Raw genomic sequence first — 20,774 nt, forward strand, 5'->3', positions numbered from 1 at the left:
CGTTATGACAAAATGCAGCATTCATTAACACTGGCATGACATTAGGGCTGCGTTTACACTGGCAAAAAAATCAGATATTTTACTCTCATCTGATGCACGTTTAAAACACAAAAATCTGTGCGATATCCGATTTTTGGCTACTTCCAAATGTGGATTTTAATCGGATACACATCTGATCTCTCTCAAGACCAAAGGCGAATAAAACTAACAATATATATATATCCACATTAGCATGATGATAATGATTTATTTACCCCTTAGCTTAGGCTATTTTCTCCACCTGAAATGGCGCGCAACATATCTCCTCACCTGAAACAATTTAACGTAATATTAACATTTAGTAATCTACAAGGCCTTTACAAAACTGTTTACATTACATCCCTCTAAGATAAATATCCTAATGATTTAAATAAGTTAAAAAACACAAGAATTACAGAAATTGTCGGAGATTAAATGTCATCACACTGAACAGTTTATTAAATTGCAGTATTTTCCAATCATAGTGTATAATTTTATATTGCCCTGAAATACAACACAGGTCTAAGGATAGAAGATGGTTGTTCTATTGCTTTCCTGATGTGTAGACTCTGGGTTCGGACCATAGGGTAAACTCTTATGATTATTTCATGTGAACACCCTATTTACCCCATTACAGCCACGTTACAATTAAATGTTTACAGCCACATATGAAGCTGTTAGGAAGCATAGAGATTGGGAAATTTCTAAAAGCAAGGATAAAATAACATTTTATGTACCCACCCTAACAAAATTATATCTGAAATATTTACTAAAATAAGTTTATTCTTTCCATATCCAAAAACATGTTCACTCTGCTATTATTCAATAAACAGACTAAATGTACTAGAATTTTATTGAATAGTACGTGGAGGCACATTTTTAGTTTAATATATTCATATTAAGCAAGGATTTAATGACCTTTAATGCACCTTATTTCAAAAGGTATGAAAATATGTGCTTTCGTACGTCTTTTTAGTTCTGGTTTATTTATTGTATTTAGCTCAGAGTCATCTCGGTCCGGCTGTGGTGTAAGACACACCACCTTGTTCAGGTCACATCTTTACAGCCTTCCATACTCTCCAAAAGAGAACACAGACTTCGTTCCTCTTCCTCCCTTCTGCAGGTTTTTCCTAAAATATATAAGAAATAAAAATAATAGGTTTAGTCTGATTTGTCTTGGTCTCTCTGTCTGTATTTTAAGCAAGAGGGGACTAATAAACAATTTAAAACCTACTACGTGTGTTACGCTACCTTTTATCGTCTGGTTGATGCACAGGATCAGCTGTCTAGTTTTTAAACCACCTGTGTTGTTCTAGATGCTCTAGCATCGGTCTGTTAGCTGGATTGTAGACCAAACACTCGAAAATCAGGTCATGGCATGCTGTAAAGTTTTCAGAGGGAGAGTGAGGTTAGTCTTACTCAACATCAATGCTGACAAAGGAAAAAGTTTCTGAAATGTTTTAACATATATACAATTTCACAATTTGATAAATGTATAAATATACTCAATTAAATGTGTCTGTGTCTGTTGTGTTTACCTAAGGATAAAGTCGGTTTAATTTGGACGCAGCCATGCAATATTTTGGCGTGGGTCTCGAAGGGTAAATATCCGTGCAGGATTTCAAAGAGCACAAGACCTACTGCCCAGACATATGCTGGGTTAGCGTGGAACGTGGCATGCTGCATGACCTCAGGTGGGGTGCAGAGTGCTGCTCCTGCGAGAGAAACATTTTTAGCGTTAAGCACCGCTGTTATCAAAAAGACAATACCGTGATCAATGACACTGCACTCTGCTATGGTAACACGAAACATACCTCGATATTCACTGCTCAGATTGCCCTCACTGCTGATTGGATAAGCACAACCAAAGTCAATTAGTTTGAGCTTTAAACTGGTTTCAGTCACCAGGATGTTTCCACTGTGCATGTCGCCATGGAAGACTCCACGGTCATAGCAGTGTTGAACAGCTTGGATTAACTGACGGATTATCCAGCGTGCTTTTTCTTCATTAATGTCGGATGAATTCTTGATGTGTTGATGCAAGGTATGGCATGGTTGCGGGTACTCGAAGATGAGCACGAAGCTCCTCTTATACTCAACCCATTCATGCAATTTGATGACGTTGGGGCATAATGGAGACTTTCCCAGCCTAAGTAACATTGCCACTTCTGCAAGCAGAGGTTTGGAACGACCGGCCTAGAGAGTAAAAAAAAAACAGTTGGCTTTGAGTGACTCGTTATTTAGAAGATCTGTACAATGATGAAGGTCATTCTATTAAGATTTTAACTTTGATTAAACTTTGTTGTCTATTTCATTTCTGCTTCATGTTAGCTACAGACATTTACATCAATTGTCACTTAAACAACCAAATATTTCTTGGATTTGTCAACTTACAACGTCAAGATAATGGTCATCTTTGTGCTTTTCGATGTGCTTCATGGCAACCTGCAAACGGAAAAAACACCGTAAATTTTTCCAAACATACCAAAGAGCCAGACATGCCAATCTACGATGTGACTAAATCTAGCAAAATGATGGTACAAGACAATACTATTTCTTTACCTTGATTTTGTCACTAAATAGGTGGGTTCCCTCATACACCATGCCAAAACTTCCACATCCTAGAAGCTCTCCCACTAAAAAGAAAGACACTCTAGAGCCTGAAAAACAGATAGGAAAAGAACGTGGACATGCATGAGTTTCATTGTCTGATCAGATTGAATAAGATCCTTTTAAAATCCTAAAAACCTGCTATACGTTGGATTCATTCATTAAGAACATCAATAGTATCGTGTTTACAGTCTAAATAATCCTGTTGTAATATAGAATGCAGAAAATAGCAGAGGATAGATAAATCATGAAAGATAATAATGACTCACCACATTCCAGATTCCAGGTCTCCAAATCTGATGAATCTGACATATGCGACGACCGTATTGGAGTGGCTGGATCGGAACTGGCCGCTTGCACAGATGGGGACTGGAGAGCTGCACAGACCTGGTCAGACCTGGTCTGATACTCTGGTTTAGGCTCAAAAGAAACGGCTAGATCTGAACTGGTCGCTTGCACAGATGGGGACTGGAGAGCTGCACAGACCTGGTCAGACCTGGTCTGATACTCTGGTTTAGGCTCAAAAGAAACGGCGCAATCTGGTAACCTCTTCTCAGAATAGTCTAGATCCACCTGGGGTGTAGAATGGGTTCTTTTCGAATCACGGCGAAGGCAGAGGCGCTTTACAGCCTTACGGAATCTGCTGAAGAACACACGGACTGCCTTCCTCTTCTTCCGTTTTTTAGGTTTTTCTAAAATGGAGAAAAACATAACTAACGTTAAGCTATTGAAGGTGAAAATAGCGTGACAAAAGTCATGATTGTATATTTTATGAGTTACATCCAGTGAATCAAAATTACAATCACAAGTAAAAATAGAGAATAGACCATAGAAAATAAAAGATGGTAGAAATAACATAAACCTAAAGTAACGATGACTCACCATAACCCAGGTCAGAACTGGACGGATCTACCACAGGTGACGACGACTCAGGATCGGCCAGATCTGTATTTAGTGTTTTCTCAGTCCCAGAGGGACCCGGCGCACACAACGGCTCAACATCTTCACAGACCTGGCCCGGCAGACACACCAGCTCAGGGTCGGCAGAATCCGTGTCAGCCGCTGGCGTGATTCTGACGGGACTTAGGCAGGCATTAGCTCTGAATCATCTTGGTCTGACCGCGTAAAAGGCGCCACCTTGTTTGGATCACGGCAACGGAATGGGCACTTCACAGCCTTCCATACTCTCCGAAAGACAGCACAGACTTTCTTCATCTTCTTCCCTTTTGCGGGTTTTTCTAAAATACAGAAAAATGTATAGTAACGTAAGAATCTCTGTATTTCATAATGCTGAGAGTTCTTTTTTAAAACGAGGCCAAGAACATGACAAAGATCATTTCTCTCTGTAATACATGCACCTACAATAAGCAGCTCACCTGTTGGGCTGTTCTCCACACTGTCTGTAGGAGAAGCCTTCGTGCCACCTTGATTTTCTGAGCTAACGCTCCCTGAATCTCCTGTTATCTCGACAGGCATTTTGTCAGTTGCCTCTTCAATGCTGACAGAGTCAGACATTATGTCTGAGGTAAGACTGATCATCTCCAGCCTATCCACTCCTTCTCTCTTAACTTCACTTAAGTCGCTAAAAAACTCAGATGTGGTGGACATTCTGTCTGATTATGTTATAAACGTAAGACACACACTGTATAAGTCTAAATGTAGTTTGTATCTGATTACTGTGTAAATACTGCAAGTATTTCAGTCAGAACCACCACCTTCTAGCGATTCTCTACACTGACCGTTACTCAAGAAAGTCGCTTAACTTTAGTTCGAAGCTCACGTGCTTTTCGTGTCGTCATAAAGCCATGGCATGTGACCGCCAGGTTGACCATACAGGTTTCCGGTTTTTTTTTAAAACCGTCGACGTTCTAAAATGGAGGGTGCTTGAATTCGACAGCTTAACAGCACACTGTCCCGTTGTTGTTGCTGCCGCTGTGTTAAACATCGATATCGTGTTTTAATTAATCGAAATAAAGCTGCATTTTTACGAAATAAGACTTTATCGAGTCGTTGTGATCTTATGAGCTGAGAAAAATCACTTTACGGGGGGTGGGGAAGAGAATGCACGGTAATACGTTTATTTACATAATTTTATAGCGTATAACGTTAATATTTCCAACAAATAGCACAGTGCTATAAATGACTTACCTCACTGAGAAAATAATCGATCGAGTAATTCCCAATTCGTCTGTTAGATATCGGCGACGACAGTGTTGTGTTTTGCCGTTGACTTTGTAGTGTATGAGCGACATGAGGTGTTCGTTATGTTTGCATCGGGATGATATTGACATTTTATTTTATTTTATATGTCTTCTGATACGGTTCGTACTACCCTGAATTAATAAATTTAACTGTATTTGAGATCTTGATTTTTGTTTGATAGTGTAAGCATCTGGATTTTTATTTTTGGTAGGAAAAACGTCTATAGTCATAGGTATTCATATTATTAAATATGTTCTTTCTTGTGTCTTTTAGTTTCATTTACACAACCTACAAATTTGTCTGATCAGTAATGTATTTTCTGGATTGTGCTTTTTCACTAAAATATTAACTAAACTTTATTTCCTAACAATATATTATTATATTATACCTATACTATTAATATGGCTAATTGTAGAATTTGATACCATCTCATCTGAAAGAGTTCAGATTTTATTGGATACTTGGTCTATAATTTATAGTAGTACTTTCCATTAATAAATGGCACGTGTTTCCTGTTTTTCCTCAGATGCATCATTCCCTTCAGGTGCCTTAACATGATCGAATCCTTCTTTTTGGTCGACTCGAGAAGGATTTTGAAGATGCGATAAACAAATGGCAGATTCTGTAAGTCAAGCTCAGCTCATGACCGTTCAACAAACATTTCCATTTAAAAAGAAAAACAAAGAAAAAAAGAGTTTACTACCGAGCTAGAGCTGCCTTACAGCAAAGTTTAGATTTGCCTAATTTTTGAAGTTTGAGTAATGGATTCTGACATTTTACTGAGAAACTGCTCTACTGTATAACGTGACCTCACTACGGTGTGTTGAAAGGATTGTACTGTTGTTTAAGAACTTGACTGGTCCATTTAAGTATTTACAGCCAGTTTTGGCCAACACTTATTGATTTTCTTGAAAGTTGCGTGTTTGGATTTGTAGGTCAAGACAATAGTTTGTTGTAACTATTGTTAGGTATTTGCTTAACGTACCAGTGATGGTTTGTAAGTCATTGTGATTATAAATTCCACTTCTAAAGCCTTTTCTCACAACACTCGTGTACATTATTCATAAATAACATATGGTTGTTGATATGTATTTTGCATAATGTCGACTTTTCCTTTCAGATAATGCGTTTTATTGTGCTACTTGAGATTTAATGATAGGCTTTCACTCATGTGCTTAATTGGTGACAGGGTGCTTTATTACACTATTTGTTATATATTATTATTATGGTGTCCATGCATAGTACGGGTATATGACTCTGAACTGTGTAAAATACTGCACACATTTTGGTAAATGCTGTAGTGATATATATAGCAACTCATGCTATAGAAGTTGCTATTTAGTTCTCACAGAATACTGTCTCACAATCTAATTGAGATGTATTTTTCAACCCAAACATATAACTTTAAAATGTAAAACCTTCTGATCTGTAACATATTTCACAAAATGTGGGTGTTTTTTCCCCTAATAATGACTTAATCAGTTAATTAGGGATTTTGATTAATTTTCGATTCCTGCAAGAAACACTTTTCTGGATAAAGTGCTAACTGAAACTTTCATGTACTAGAAATTTTATTGAATGGTACGTGGAGGCACATTTTTAGTTTAATATATTCATATTACACAAGGATTTAATGACTTTTAATGCACCTTATTTCAAAAGGTACGACAATATGTGCTTTCGTACGTCTTTTTAGTTCTGGTTTATTTATTGTATTTAGCTCAGAGTCATCTCGGTCCGGCTGTGGTGTAAGACACACCACCCTGTTCAGGTCACATCTTTACAGCCTTCCATACTCTCCAAAAGAGAACACAGACTTCGTTCCTCTTCCTCCCTTCTGCAGGTTTTTCCTAAAATATATAAGAAATAAAAATAATAGGTTTAGTCTGATTTGTCTTGGTCTCTCTGTCTGTATTTTAAGCAAGAGGGGACTAATAAACAATTTAAAACCTACTACGTGTGTTACGCTACCTTTTATCGTCTGGTTGATGCACAGGATCAGCTGTCTAGTTTTTAAACCACCTGTGTTGTTCTAGATGCTCTAGCATCGGTCTGTTAGCTGGATTGTAGACCAAACACTCGAAAATCAGGTCATGGCATGCTGTAAAGTTTTCAGAGGGAGAGTGAGGTTAGTCTTACTCAACATCAATGCTGACAAAGGAAAAAGTTTCTGAAATGTTTTAACATATATACAATTTCACAATTTGATAAATGTATAAATATACTCAATTAAATGTGTCTGTGTCTGTTGTGTTTACCTAAGGATAAAGTCGGTTTAATTTGGGCGCAGCCATGCAATATTTTGGCGTGGGTCTCGAAGGGTAAATATCCGTGCAGGATTTCAAAGAGCACAAGACCTACTGCCCAGACATATGCTGGGTTAGCGTGGAACGTGGCATGCTGCATGACCTCAGGTGGGGTGCAGAGTGCTGCTCCTGCGAGAGAAACATTTTTAGCGTTAAGCACCGCTGTTATCAAAAAGACAATACCGTGATCAATGACACTGCACTCTGCTATGGTAACACGAAACATACCTCGATATTCACTGCTCAGATTGCCCTCACTGCTGATTGGATAAGCACAACCAAAGTCAATTAGTTTGAGCTTTAAACTGGTTTCAGTCACCAGGATGTTTCCACTGTGCATGTCGCCATGGAAGACTCCACGGTCATAGCAGTGTTGAACAGCTTGGATTAACTGACGGATTATCCAGCGTGCTTTTTCTTCATTAATGTCGGATGAATTCTTGATGTGTTGATGCAAGGTATGGCATGGTTGCGGTACTCGAAGATGAGCACGAAGCTCCTCTTATACTCAACCCATTCATGCAATTTGATGACGTTGGGGCATAATGGAGACTTTCCCAGCCTAAGTAACATTGCCACTTCTGCAAGCAGAGGTTTGGAACGACCGGCCTAGAGAGTAAAAAAAAAACAGTTGGCTTTGAGTGACTCGTTATTTAGAAGATCTGTACAATGATGAAGGTCATTCTATTAAGATTTTAACTTTGATTAAACTTTGTTGTCTATTTCATTTCTGCTTCATGTTAGCTACAGACATTTACATCAATTGTCACTTAAACAACCAAATATTTCTTGGATTTGTCAACTTACAACGTCAAGATAACGGTCATCTTTGTGCTTTTCGATGTGCTTCATGGCAACCTGCAAACGGAAAAAACACCGTAAATTTTTCCAAACATACCAAAGAGCCAGACATGCCAATCTACGATGTGACTAAATCTAGCAAAATGATGGTACAAGACAATACTATTTCTTTACCTTGATTTTGTCACTAAATAGGTGGGTTCCCTCATACACCATGCCAAAACTTCCACATCCTAGAAGCTCTCCCACTAAAAAGAAAGACACTCTAGAGCCTGAAAAACAGATAGGAAAAAGAACGTGGACATGCATGAGTTTCATTGTCTGATCAGATTGAATAAGATCCTTTTAAAATCCTAAAAACCTGCTATACGTTGGATTCATTCATTAAGAACATCAATAGTATCGTGTTTACAGTCTAAATAATCCTGTTGTAATATAGAATGCAGAAAATAGCAGAGGATAGATAAATCATGAAAGATAATAATGACTCACCACATTCCAGATTCCAGGTCTCCAAATCTGATGAATCTGACATATGCGACGACCGTATTGGAGTGGCTGGATCGGAACTGGCCGCTTGCACAGATGGGGACTGGAGTGCACAGCTGGTCAGACCTGGTCTGATACTCTGGAAAAGAAACGGCTGGATCGGAACTGGCCGCTTGCACAGAACTGGCTGCACAGACCTGGTCACAGATGGGGACTGGAGCTTGCACAGATGGGGACTGCACAGACCTGGTCAGACCTGGTCTGATACTCTGGTTTAGGCTCAAAAGAAACAGCTAGATCTGAACTGGCCGCTTGCACAGATGGGGACTGGAGAGCTGCACAGACCTGGTCAGACCTGGTCTGATACTCTGGTTTAGGCTCAAAAGAAACGGCGCAATCTGGTAACCTCTTCTCAGAAGTCTAGATCCACCTGGGGTGTAGAATGGGTTCTTTTCGAATCACGGCGAAGGCAGAGGCGCTTTACAGCCTTACGGAATCTGCTGAAGAACACACGGACTGCCTTCCTCTTCTTCCGTTTTTAGGTTTTTCTAAAATGGAGAAAACATAACTAACGTTAAGCTATTGAAGGTGAAAATAGCGTGACAAAAGTCATGATTGTATATTTTCTGAGTTACATCCAGTGAATCAAAATTACAATCACAAGTAAAAATAGAGAATAGACCATAGAAAATAAAAGATGGTAGAAATAACATAAACCTAAAGTAACGATGACTCACCATAACCCAGGTCAGAACTGGACGGATCTACCACAGGTGACGACGACTCAGGATCGGCCAGATCTGTATTTAGTGTTTTCTCAGTCCCAGAGGGACCCGGCGCACCTAACGGCTCAACATCTTCACAGACCTGGCCCGGCAGACACACCAGCTCAGGGTCGGCAGAATCCGTGTCAGCCGCTGGCGTGATTCTGACGGGACTTAGGCAGGCATTAGCTCTGAATCATCTTGGTCTGACCGCGGTGTAAAAGGCGCCACCTTGTTTGGATCACGGCAACGGAATGGGCACTTCACAGCCTTCCATACTCTCCGAAAGACAGCACAGACTTTCTTCATCTTCTTCCCTTTTGCGGGTTTTTCTAAAATACAGAAAAATGTATAGTAACGTAAGAATCTCTGTATTTCATAATGCTGAGAGTTCTTTTTTTTTAAACGAGGCCAAGAACATGACAAAGATCATTTCTCTCTGTAATACATGCACCTACAATAAGCAGCTCACCTGTTGGGCTGTTCTCCACACTGTCTGTAGGAGAAGCCTTCGTGCCACCTTGATTTTCTGAGCTAACGCTCCCTGAATCTCCTGTTATCTCGACAGGCATTTTGTCAGTTGCCTCTTCAATGCTGACAGAGTCAGACATTATGTCTGAGGTAAGACTGATCATCTCCAGCCTATCCACTCCTTCTCTCTTAACTTCACTTAAGTCGCTAAAAAACTCAGATGTGGTGGACATTCTGTCTGATTATGTTATAAACGTAAGACACACACTGTATAAGTCTAAATGTAGTTTGTATCTGATTACTGTGTAAATACTGCAAGTATTTCAGTCAGAACCACCACCTTCTAGCGATTCTCTACACTGACCGTTACTCAAGAAAGTCGCTTAACTTTAGTTCGAAGCTCACGTGCTTTTCGTGTCGTCATAAAGCCATGGCATGTGACCGCCAGGTTGACCATACAGGTTTCCGGTTTTTTTTTAAAACCGTCGACGTTCTAAAATGGAGGGTGCTTGAATTCGACAGCTTAACAGCACACTGTCCCGTTGTTGTTGCTGCCGCTGTGTTAAACATCGATATCGTGTTTTAATTAATCGAAATAAAGCTGCATTTTTACGAAATAAGACTTTATCGAGTCGTTGTGATCTTATGAGCTGAGAAAATCACTTTACGGGGTGGGGAAGAGAATGCACGGTAATACGTTTATTTACATAATTTTATAGCGTATAACGTTAATATTTCCAACAAATAGCACAGTGCTATAAATGACTTACCTCACTGAGAAAATAATCGATCGAGTAATTCCCAATTCGTCTGTTAGATATCGGCGACGACAGTGTTGTGTTTTGCCGTTGACTTTGTAGTGTATGAGCGACATGAGGTGTTCGTTATGTTTGCATCGGGATGATATTGACATTTTATTTTATTTTATATGTCTTCTGATACGGTTCGTACTACCCTGAATTAATAAATTTAACTGTATTTGAGATCTTGATTTTTGTTTGATAGTGTAAGCATCTGGATTTTTATTTTTGGTAGGAAAAACGTCTATAGTCATAGGTATTCATATTATTAAATATGTTCTTTCTTGTGTCTTTTAGTTTCATTTACACAACCTACAAATTTGTCTGATCAGTAATGTATTTTCTGGATTGTGCTTTTTCACTAAAATATTAACTAAACTTTATTTCCTAACAATATATTATTATATTATACCTATACTATTAATATGGCTAATTGTAGAATTTGATACCATCTCATCTGAAAGAGTTCAGATTTTATTGGATACTTGGTCTATAATTTATAGTAGTACTTTCCATTAATAAATGGCACGTGTCTCCTGTTTTTCCTCAGATGCATCATTCCCTTCAGGTGCCTTAACATGATCGAATCCTTCTTTGGTCGACTCGAGAAGGATTTTGAAGATGCGATAAACAAATGGCAGATTCTGTAAGTCAAGCTCAGCTCATGACCGTTCAACAAACATTTCCATTTAAAAAAGAAAAACAAAGAAAAAAAAGAGTTTACTACCGAGCTAGAGCTGCCTTACAGCAAAGTTTAGATTTGCCTAATTTTTGAAGTTTGAGTAATGGATTCTGACATTTTACTGAGAAACTGCTCTACTGTATAACGTGACCTCACTACGGTGTGTTGAAAGGATTGTACTGTTGTTTAAGAACTTGACTGGTCCATTTAAGTATTTACAGCCAGTTTTGGCCAACACTTATTGATTTTCTTGAAAGTTGCGTGTTTGGATTTGTAGGTCAAGACAATAGTTTGTTGTAACTATTGTTAGGTATTTGCTTAACGTACCAGTGATGGTTTGTAAGTCATTGTGATTATAAATTCCACTTCTAAAGCCTTTTCTCACAACACTCGGTGTACATTATTCATAAATAACATATGGTTGTTGATATGTATTTTGCATAATGTCGACTTTTCCTTTCAGATAATGCGTTTTATTGTGCTACTTGAGATTTAATGATAGGCTTTCACTCATGTGCTTAATTGGTGACAGGGTGCTTTATTACACTATTTGTTATATATTATTATTATGGTGTCCATGCATAGTACGGGTATATGACTCTGAACTGTGTAAAATACTGCACACATTTTGGTAAATGCTGTAGTGATATATATAGCAACTCATGCTATAGAAGTTGCTATTTAGTTCTCACAGAATACTGTCTCACAATCTAATTGAGATGTATTTTTCAACCCAAACATATAACTTTAAAATGTAAAACCTTCTGATCTGTAACATATTTCACAAAATGTGGGTGTTTTTTCCCCTAATAATGACTTAATCAGTTAATTAGGGATTTTTGATTAATTTTCGATTCCTGCAAGAAACACTTTTCTGGATAAAGTGCTAACTGAAACTTTCACATGTACTAGAATTTTATTGAATGGTACGTGGAGGCACATTTTTAGTTTAATATATTCATATTACACAAGGATTTAATGACTTTTAATGCACCTTATTTCAAAAGGTACGACAATATGTGCTTTCGTACGTCTTTTTAGTTCTGGTTTATTTATTGTATTTAGCTCAGAGTCATCTCGGTCCGGCTGTGGTGTAAGACACACCACCCTGTTCAGGTCACATCTTTACAGCCTTCCATACTCTCCAAAAGAGAACACAGACTTCGTTCCTCTTCCTCCCTTCTGCAGGTTTTTCCTAAAATATATAAGAAATAAAAATAATAGGTTTAGTCTGATTTGTCTTGGTCTCTCTGTCTGTATCTTAAGCAAGAGGGGACTAATAAACAATTTAAAACCTACTACGTGTGTTACGCTACCTTTTATCGTCTGGTTGATGCACAGGATCAGCTGTCTAGTTTTTAAACCACCTGTGTTGTTCTAGATGCTCTAGCATCGGTCTGTTAGCTGGATTGTAGACCAAACACTCGAAAATCAGGTCATGGCATGCTGTAAAGTTTTCAGAGGGAGAGTGAGGTTAGTCTTACTCAACATCAATGCTGACAAAGGAAAAAGTTTCTGAAATGTTTTAACATATATACAATTTCACAATTTGATAAATGTGTAAATATACTCAATTAAATGTGTCTGTGTCTGTTGTGTTTACCTAAGGATAAAGTCGGTTTAATTTGGACGCAGCCATGCAATATTTTGGCGCGGGTCTCGAAGGGTAAATATCCGTGCAGGATTTCAAAGAGCACAAGACCTACTGCCCAGACATATGCTGGGTTAGCGTGGAACGTGGCATGCTGCATGACCTCAGGTGGGGTGCAGAGTGCTGCTCCTGCGAGAGAAACATTTTTAGCGTTAAGCACCGCTGTTATCAAAAAGACAATACCGTGATCAATGACACTGCACTCTGCTATGGTAACACGAAACATACCTCGATATTCACTGCTCAGATTGCCCTCACTGCTGATTGGATAAGCACAACCAAAGTCAATTAGTTTGAGCTTTAAACTGGTTTCAGTCACCAGGATGTTTCCACTGTGGATGTCGCCATGGAAGACTCCACGGTCATAGCAGTGTTGAACAGCTTGGATTAACTGACGGATTATCCAGCGTGCTTTTTCTTCATTAATGTCGGATGAATTCTTGATGTGTTGATGCAAGGTATGGCATGGTTGCGGTACTCGAAGATGAGCACGAAGCTCCTCTTATACTCAACCCATTCATGCAATTTGATGACGTTGGGGCATAATGGAGACTTTCCCAGCCTAAGTAACATTGCCACTTCTGCAAGCAGAGGTTTGGAGCGACCGGCCTAGAGAGAAAAAAAACAGTTGGCTTTGAGTAACTCGTTATTTAGAAGATCTGTACAATGATGAAGGTCATTCTATTAAGATTTTAACTTTGATTAAACTTTGTTGTCTATTTCATTTCTGCTTCATGTTAGCTACAGACATTTACATCAATTGTCACTTAAACAACCAAATATTTCTTGGATTTGTCAACTTACAACGTCAAGATAACGGTCATCTTTGTGCTTTTCGATGTGCTTCATGGCAACCTGCAAACGGAAAAAACACCGTAAATTTTTCCAAACATACCAAAGAGCCAGACATGCCAATCTACGATGTGACTAAATCTAGCAAAATGATGGTACAAGACAATACTATTTCTTTACCTTGATTTTGTCACTAAATAGGTGGGTTCCCTCATACACCATGCCAAAACTTCCACATCCTAGAAGCTCTCCCACTAAAAAGAAAGACACTCTAGAGCCTGAAAAACAGATAGGAAAAAGAACGTGGACATGCATGAGTTTCATTGTCTGATCAGATTGAATAAGATCCTTTTAAAATCCTAAAAACCTGCTATACGTTGGATTCATTCATTAAGAACATCAGTAGTATCGTGTTTACAGTCTAAATAATCCTGTTGTAATATAGAATGCAGAAAATAGCAGAGGATAGATAAATCATGAAAGATAACAATGACTCACCACATTCCAGATTCCAGGTCTCCAAATCTGATGAATCTGACATATCGCGACGACCGTATTGGAGTGGCTGGATCGGAACTGGCCGCTTGCACAGATGGGGACTGGAGAGCTGCACAGACCTGGTCAGACCTAGTCTGATACTCTGGTTTAGGCTCAAAAGAAGACGGCTAGATCTGAACTGGTCGCTTGCACAGATGGGGACTGGAGAGCTGCACAGACCTGGTCAGACCTGGTCTGATACTCTGGTTTAGGCTCAAAAGAAACGGCGCAATCTGGTAACCTCTTCTCAGAATAGTCTAGATCCACCTGGGGTGTAGAATGGGTTCTTTTCGAATCACGGCGAAGGCAGAGGCGCTTTACAGCCTTACGGAATCTGCTGAAGAACACACGGACTGCCTTCCTCTTCTTCCGTTTTTTAGGTTTTTCTAAAATGGAGAAAAACATAACTAACGTTAAGCTATTGAAGGTGAAAATAGCGTGACAAAAGTCATGATTGTATATTTTCTGAGTTACATCCAGTGAATCAAAATTACAATCACAAGTAAAAATAGAGAATAGACCATAGAAAATAAAAGATGGTAGAAATAACATAAACCTAAAGTAACGATGACTCACCATAACCCAGGTCAGAACTGGACGGATCTACCACAGGTGACGACGACTCAGGATCGGCCAGATCTGTATTTAGTGTTTTCTCAGTCCCAGAGGACCCGGCGCACCTAACGGCTCAACATCTTCACAGACCTGGCCCGGCAGACACACCAGCTCAGGGTCGGCAGAATCCGTGTCAGCCGCTGGCGTGATTCTGACGGGACTTAGGGCAGGCATTAGCTCTGAATCATCTTGGTCTGACCGCGGTGTAAAAGGCGCCACCTTGTTTGGATCACGGCAACGGAATGGGCACTTCACAGCCTTCCATACTCTCCGAAAGACAGCACAGACTTTCTTCATCTTCTTCCCTTTTGCGGGTTTTTCTAAAATACAGAAAAATGTATAGTAACGTAAGAATCTCTGTATTTCATAATGCTGAGAGTTCTTTTTTAAAACGAGGCCAAGAACATGACAAAGATCATTTCTCTCTGTAATACATGCACCTACAATAAGCAGCTCACCTGTTGGGCTGTTCTCCACACTGTCTGTAGGAGAAGCCTTCGTGCCACCTTGATTTTCTGAGCTAACGCTCCCTGAATCTCCTGTTATCTCGACAGGCATTTTGTCAGTTGCCTCTTCAATGCTGACAGAGTCAGACATTATGTCTGAGGTAAGACTGATCATCTCCAGCCTATCCACTCCTTCTCTCTTAACTTCACTTAAGTCGCTAAAAAACTCAGATGTGGTGGACATTCTGTCTGATTATGTTATAAACGTAAGACACACACTGTATAAGTCTAAATGTAGTTTGTATCTGATTACTGTGTAAATACTGCAAGTATTTCAGTCAGAACCACCACCTTCTAGCGATTCTCTACACTGACCGTTACTCAAGAAAGTCGCTTAACTTTAGTTCGAAGCTCACGTGCTTTTCGTGTCGTCATAAAGCCATGGCATGTGACCGCCAGGTTGACCATACAGGTTTCCGGTTTTTTTTTAAAACCGTCGACGTTCTAAAATGGAGGGTGCTTGAATTCGACAGCTTAACAGCACACTGTCCCGTTGTTGTTGCTGCCGCTGTGTTAAACATCGATATCGTGTTTTAATTAATCGAAATAAAGCAGCATTTTTACGAAATAAGACTTTATCGAGTCGTTGTGATCTTATGAGCTGAGAAAAATCACTTTACGGGGGGTGGGGAAGAGAATGCACGGTAATACGTTTATTTACATAATTTTATAGCGTATAACGTTAATATTTCCAACAAATAGCACAGTGCTATAAATGACTTACCTCACTGAGAAAATAATCGATCGAGTAATTCCCAATTCGTCTGTTAGATATCGGCGACGACAGTGTTGTGTTTTGCCGTTGACTTTGTAGTGTATGAGCGACATGAGGTGTTCGTTATGTTTGCATCGGGATGATATTGACATTTTATTTTATATATGTCTTCTGATACGGTTCGTACTACTACCTGAATTAATAAATTTAACTGTATTTGAGATCTTGATTTTTATTTGATAGTGTAAGCATCTGGATTTTTATTTTTGGTAGGAAAAACGTCTATAGTCATAGGTATTCATATTAAATGATTAAATATGTTCTTTCTTGTGTCTTTTAGTTTCATTTACACAACCTACAAATTTGTCTGATCAGTAATGTATTTTCTGGATTGTGCTTTTCACTAAAATATTAACTAAACTTTATTTCCTAACAATATATTATTATATTATACCTATACTATTAATATGGCTAATTGTAGAATTTGATACCATCTCATCTGAAAGAGTTCAGATTTTATTGGATACTTGGTCTATAATTTATAGTAGTACTTTCCATTAATAAATGGCACGTGTCTCCTGTTTTTCCTCAGATGCATCATTCCCTTCAGGTGCCTTAACATGATCGAATCCTTCTTTGGTCGACTCGAGAAGGATTTTGAAGATGCGATAAACAAATGGCAGATTCTGTAAGTCAAGCTCAGCTCATGACCGTTCAACAAACATTTCCATTTAAAAAAGAAAAACAAAGAAAAAAAGAGTTTACTACCGAGCTAGAGCTGCCTTACAGCAAAGTTTAGATTTGCCTAATTTTTGAAGTTTGAGTAATGGATTCTGACATTTTACTGAGAAACTGCTCTACTGTATAACGTGACCTCACTACGGTGTGTTGAAAGGATTGTACTGTTGTTTAAGAACTTGACTGGTCCATTTAAGTATTTACAGCCAGTTTTGGCCAACACTTATTGATTTTCTTGAAAGTTGCGTGTTTGGATTTGTAGGTCAAGACAATAGTTTGTTGTAACTATTGTTAGGTATTTGCTTAACGTACCAGTGATGGTTTGTAAGTCATTGTGATTATAAATTCCACTTCTAAAGCCTTTTCTCACAACACTCGGTGTACATTATTCATAAATAACATATGGTTGTTGATATGTATTTTGCATAATGTCGACTTTTCCTTTCAGATAATGCGTTTTATTGTGCTACTTGAGATTTAATGATAGGCTTTCACTCATGTGCTTAATTGGTGACAGGGTGCTTTATTACACTATTTGTTATATATTATTATTATGGTGTCCATGCATAGTACGGGTATATGACTCTGAACTGTGTAAAATACTGCACACATTTTGGTAAATGCTGTAGTGATATATATAGCAACTCATGCTATAGAAGTTGCTATTTAGTTCTCACAGAATACTGTCTCACAATCTAATTGAGATGTATTTTTCAACCCAAACATATAACTTTAAAATGTAAAACCTTCTGATCTGTAACATATTTCACAAAATGTGGGTGTTTTTTTCCCCTAATAATGACTTAATCAGTTAATTAGGGATTTTGATTAATTTTCGATTCCTGCAAGAAACACTTTTCTGGATAAAGTGCTAACTGAAACTTTCACATGTACTAGAATTTTATTGAATGGTACGTGGAGGCACATTTTTAGTTTAATATATTCATATTACACAAGGATTTAATGACTTTTAATGCACCTTATTTCAAAAGGTACGACAATATGTGCTTTCGTCGTCTTTTTAGTTCTGGTTTATTTATTGTATTTAGCTCAGAGTCATCTCGGTCCGGCTGTGGTGTAAGACACACCACCCTGTTCAGGTCACATCTTTACAGCCTTCCATACTCTCCAAAAGAGAACACAGACTTCGTTCCTCTTCCTCCCTTCTGCAGGTTTTTCCTAAAATATATAAGAAATAAAAATAATAGGTTTAGTCTGATTTGTCTTGGTCTCTCTGTCTGTATCTTAAGCAAGAGGGGACTAATAAACAATTTAAAACCTACTACGTGTGTTACGCTACCTTTTATCGTCTGGTTGATGCACAGGATCAGCTGTCTAGTTTTTAAACCACCTGTGTTGTTCTAGATGCTCTAGCATCGGTCTGTTAGCTGGATTGTAGACCAAACACTCGAAAATCAGGTCATGGCATGCTGTAAAGTTTTCAGAGGGAGAGTGAGGTTAGTCTTACTCAACATCAATGCTGACAAAGGAAAAAGTTTCTGAAATGTTTTAACATATATACAATTTCACAATTTGATAAATGTGTAAATATCCTCAATTAAATGTGTCTGTGTCTGTTGTGTTTACCTAAGGATAAAGTCGGTTTAATTTGGACGCAGCCATGCAATATTTTGGCGCTGGTCTCGAGGGGTAAATATCCGTGCAGGATTTCAAAGAGCACAAGACCTACTGCCCAGACATATGCTGGGTTAGCGTGGAACGTGGCATGCTGCATGACCTCAGGTGGGGTGCAGAGTGCTGCTCCTGCGAGAGAAACATTTTTAGCGTTAAGCACCGCTGTTATCAAAAAGACAATACCGTGATCAATGACACTGCACTCTGCTATGGTAACACGAAACATACCTCGATATTCACTGCTCAGATTGCCCTCACTGCTGATTGGATAAGCACAACCAAAGTCAATTAGTTTGAGCTTTAAACTGGTTTCAGTCACCAGGATGTTTCCACTGTGGATGTCGCCATGGAAGACTCCACGGTCATAGCAGTGTTGAACAGCTTGGATTAACTGACGGATTATCCAGCGTGCTTTTTCTTCATTAATGTCGGATGAATTCTTGATGTGTTGATGCAAGGTATGGCATGGTTGCGGGTACTCGAAGATGAGCACGAAGCTCCTCTTATACTCAACCCATTCATGCAATTTGATGACGTTGGGGCATAATGGAGACTTTCCCAGCCTAAGTAACATTGCCACTTCTGCAAGCAGAGGTTTGGAGCGACCGGCCTAGAGAGAAAAAAAACAGTTGGCTTTGAGTAACTCGTTATTTAGAAGATCTGTACAATGATGAAGGTCATTCTATTAAGATTTTAACTTTGATTAAACTTTGTTGTCTATTTCATTTCTGCTTCATGTTAGCTACAGACATTTACATCAATTGTCACTTAAACAACCAAATATTTCTTGGATTTGTCAACTTACAACGTCAAGATAACGGTCATCTTTGTGCTTTTCGATGTGCTTCATGGCAACCTGCAAACGGAAAAAACACCGTAAATTTTTCCAAACATACCAAAGAGCCAGACATGCCAATCTACGATGTGACTAAATCTAGCAAAATGATGGTACAAGACAATACTATTTCTTTACCTTGATTTTGTCACTAAATAGGTGGGTTCCCTCATACACCATGCCAAAACTTCCACATCCTAGAAGCTCTCCCACTAAAAAGAAAGACACTCTAGAGCCTGAAAAACAGATAGGAAAAAGAACGTGGACATGCATGAGTTTCATTGTCTGATCAGATTGAATAAGATCCTTTTAAAATCCTAAAAACCTGCTATACGTTGGATTCATTCATTAAGAACATCAGTAGTATCGTGTTTACAGTCTAAATAATCCTGTTGTAATATAGAATGCAGAAAATAGCAGAGGATAGATAAATCATGAAAGATAACAATGACTCACCACATTCCAGATTCCAGGTCTCCAAATCTGATGAATCTGACATATGCGACGACCGTATTGGAGTGGCTGGATCGGAACTGGCCGCTTGCACAGATGGGGACTGGAGAGCTGCACAGACCTGGTCAGACCTAGTCTGATACTCTGGTTTAGGCTCAAAAGAAACGGCTAGATCTGAACTGGTCGCTTGCACAGATGGGGACTGGAGAGCTGCACAGACCTGGTCAGACCTGGTCTGATACTCTGGTTTAGGCTCAAAAGAAACGGCGCAATCTGGTAACCTCTTCTCAGAATAGTCTAGATCCACCTGGGGTGTAGAATGGGTTCTTTTCGAATCACGGCGAAGGCAGAGGCGCTTTACAGCCTTACGGAATCTGCTGAAGAACACACGGACTGCCTTCCTCTTCTTCCGTTTTTTAGGTTTTTCTAAAATGGAGAAAAACATAACTAACGTTAAGCTATTGAAGGTGAAAATAGCGTGACAAAAGTCATGATTGTATATTTTCTGAGTTACATCCAGTGAATCAAAATTACAATCACAAGTAAAAATAGAGAATAGACCATAGAAAATAAAAGATGGTAGAAATAACATAAACCTAAAGTAACGATGACTCACCATAACCCAGGTCAGAACTGGACGGATCTACCACAGGTGACGACGACTCAGGATCGGCCAGATCTGTATTTAGTGTTTTCTCAGTCCCAGAGGGACCCGGCGCACACAACGGCTCAACATCTTCACAGACCTGGCCCGGCAGACACACCAGCTCAGGGTCGGCAGAATCCGTGTCAGCCGCTGGCGTGATTCTGACGGGACTTAGGGCAGGCATTAGCTCTGAATCATCTTGGTCTGACCGCGGTGTAAAGGCGCCACCTTGTTTGGATCACGGCAACGGAATGGGCACTTCACAGCCTTCCATACTCTCCGAAAGACAGCACAGACTTTCTTCATCTTCTTCCCTTTGGTTTTTCTAAAATACAGAAAAATGTATAGTAACGTAAGAATCTCTGTATTTCATAATGCTGAGAGTTCTTTTTTAAAACGAGGCCAAGAACATGACAAAGATCATTTCTCTCTGTAATACATGCACCTACAATAAGCAGCTCACCTGTTGGGCTGTTCTCCACACTGTCTGTAGGAGAAGCCTTCGTGC

General features: G+C 39.1%; 3 protein-coding genes, 1 long non-coding RNA gene and 1 pseudogene across 4 annotated transcripts in view; 1 reads left to right on the forward strand and 4 right to left on the reverse strand.

Moving 5' to 3' along the window:
- LOC122354162 overlaps positions 1-5,482 on the forward strand; it is a 65,976-nt gene extending 60,494 nt beyond the window's left edge. Inside the window, exon 3 of the long non-coding RNA XR_006252091.1 lies at positions 5,357-5,482. This is a non-coding gene — a long non-coding RNA (uncharacterized LOC122354162). The remainder of the gene's footprint in view (positions 1-5,356) is intronic.
- Positions 835-2,410, reverse strand: LOC122354160 (serine/threonine-protein kinase pim-1-like). Its single transcript, XM_043252248.1, has one exon. It carries the CDS (start codon positions 2,176-2,178, stop codon positions 1,528-1,530), a length of 651 nt encoding a protein of 216 aa, XP_043108183.1. The 5' UTR covers positions 2,179-2,410; the 3' UTR covers positions 835-1,527.
- Positions 5,483-6,597: 1,115 nt separating the features above from the next.
- Positions 6,598-8,471, reverse strand: LOC122353789 (annotated as a pseudogene).
- Positions 8,472-12,255: 3,784 nt separating this feature from the next.
- Positions 12,256-15,829, reverse strand: LOC122353790 (phototropin-1A-like). Its single transcript, XM_043251660.1, is given in 8 exon segments — positions 12,256-12,338; positions 12,747-12,923; positions 13,023-13,268; positions 13,271-13,403; positions 13,599-13,649; positions 13,767-13,934; positions 14,304-14,509; positions 14,804-15,829. Coding segments are annotated over 8 exon segments (1,689 nt in total). The 5' UTR covers positions 15,429-15,829.
- Positions 15,830-17,793: 1,964 nt separating this feature from the next.
- On the reverse strand, positions 17,794-20,442 carry LOC122353791 (serine/threonine-protein kinase pim-3-like). The gene is made up of 5 exons (XM_043251661.1): positions 19,306-20,442; positions 19,138-19,188; positions 18,561-18,942; positions 18,285-18,461; positions 17,794-17,876 (listed from the first exon to the last, which is right to left on the reverse strand). The coding sequence occupies exons 1-5, from the start codon at positions 19,447-19,449 to the stop codon at positions 17,794-17,796; spliced, it is 837 nt and encodes a 278-aa protein (XP_043107596.1). The 5' UTR covers positions 19,450-20,442.
- Positions 20,443-20,774: the final 332 nt, after the last annotated feature.

Source organism: Puntigrus tetrazona, chromosome 11 (genome assembly GCF_018831695.1).
Source record: "Puntigrus tetrazona isolate hp1 chromosome 11, ASM1883169v1, whole genome shotgun sequence".
In the NCBI taxonomy this organism is placed as follows: domain Eukaryota; kingdom Metazoa; phylum Chordata; class Actinopteri; order Cypriniformes; family Cyprinidae; genus Puntigrus; species Puntigrus tetrazona.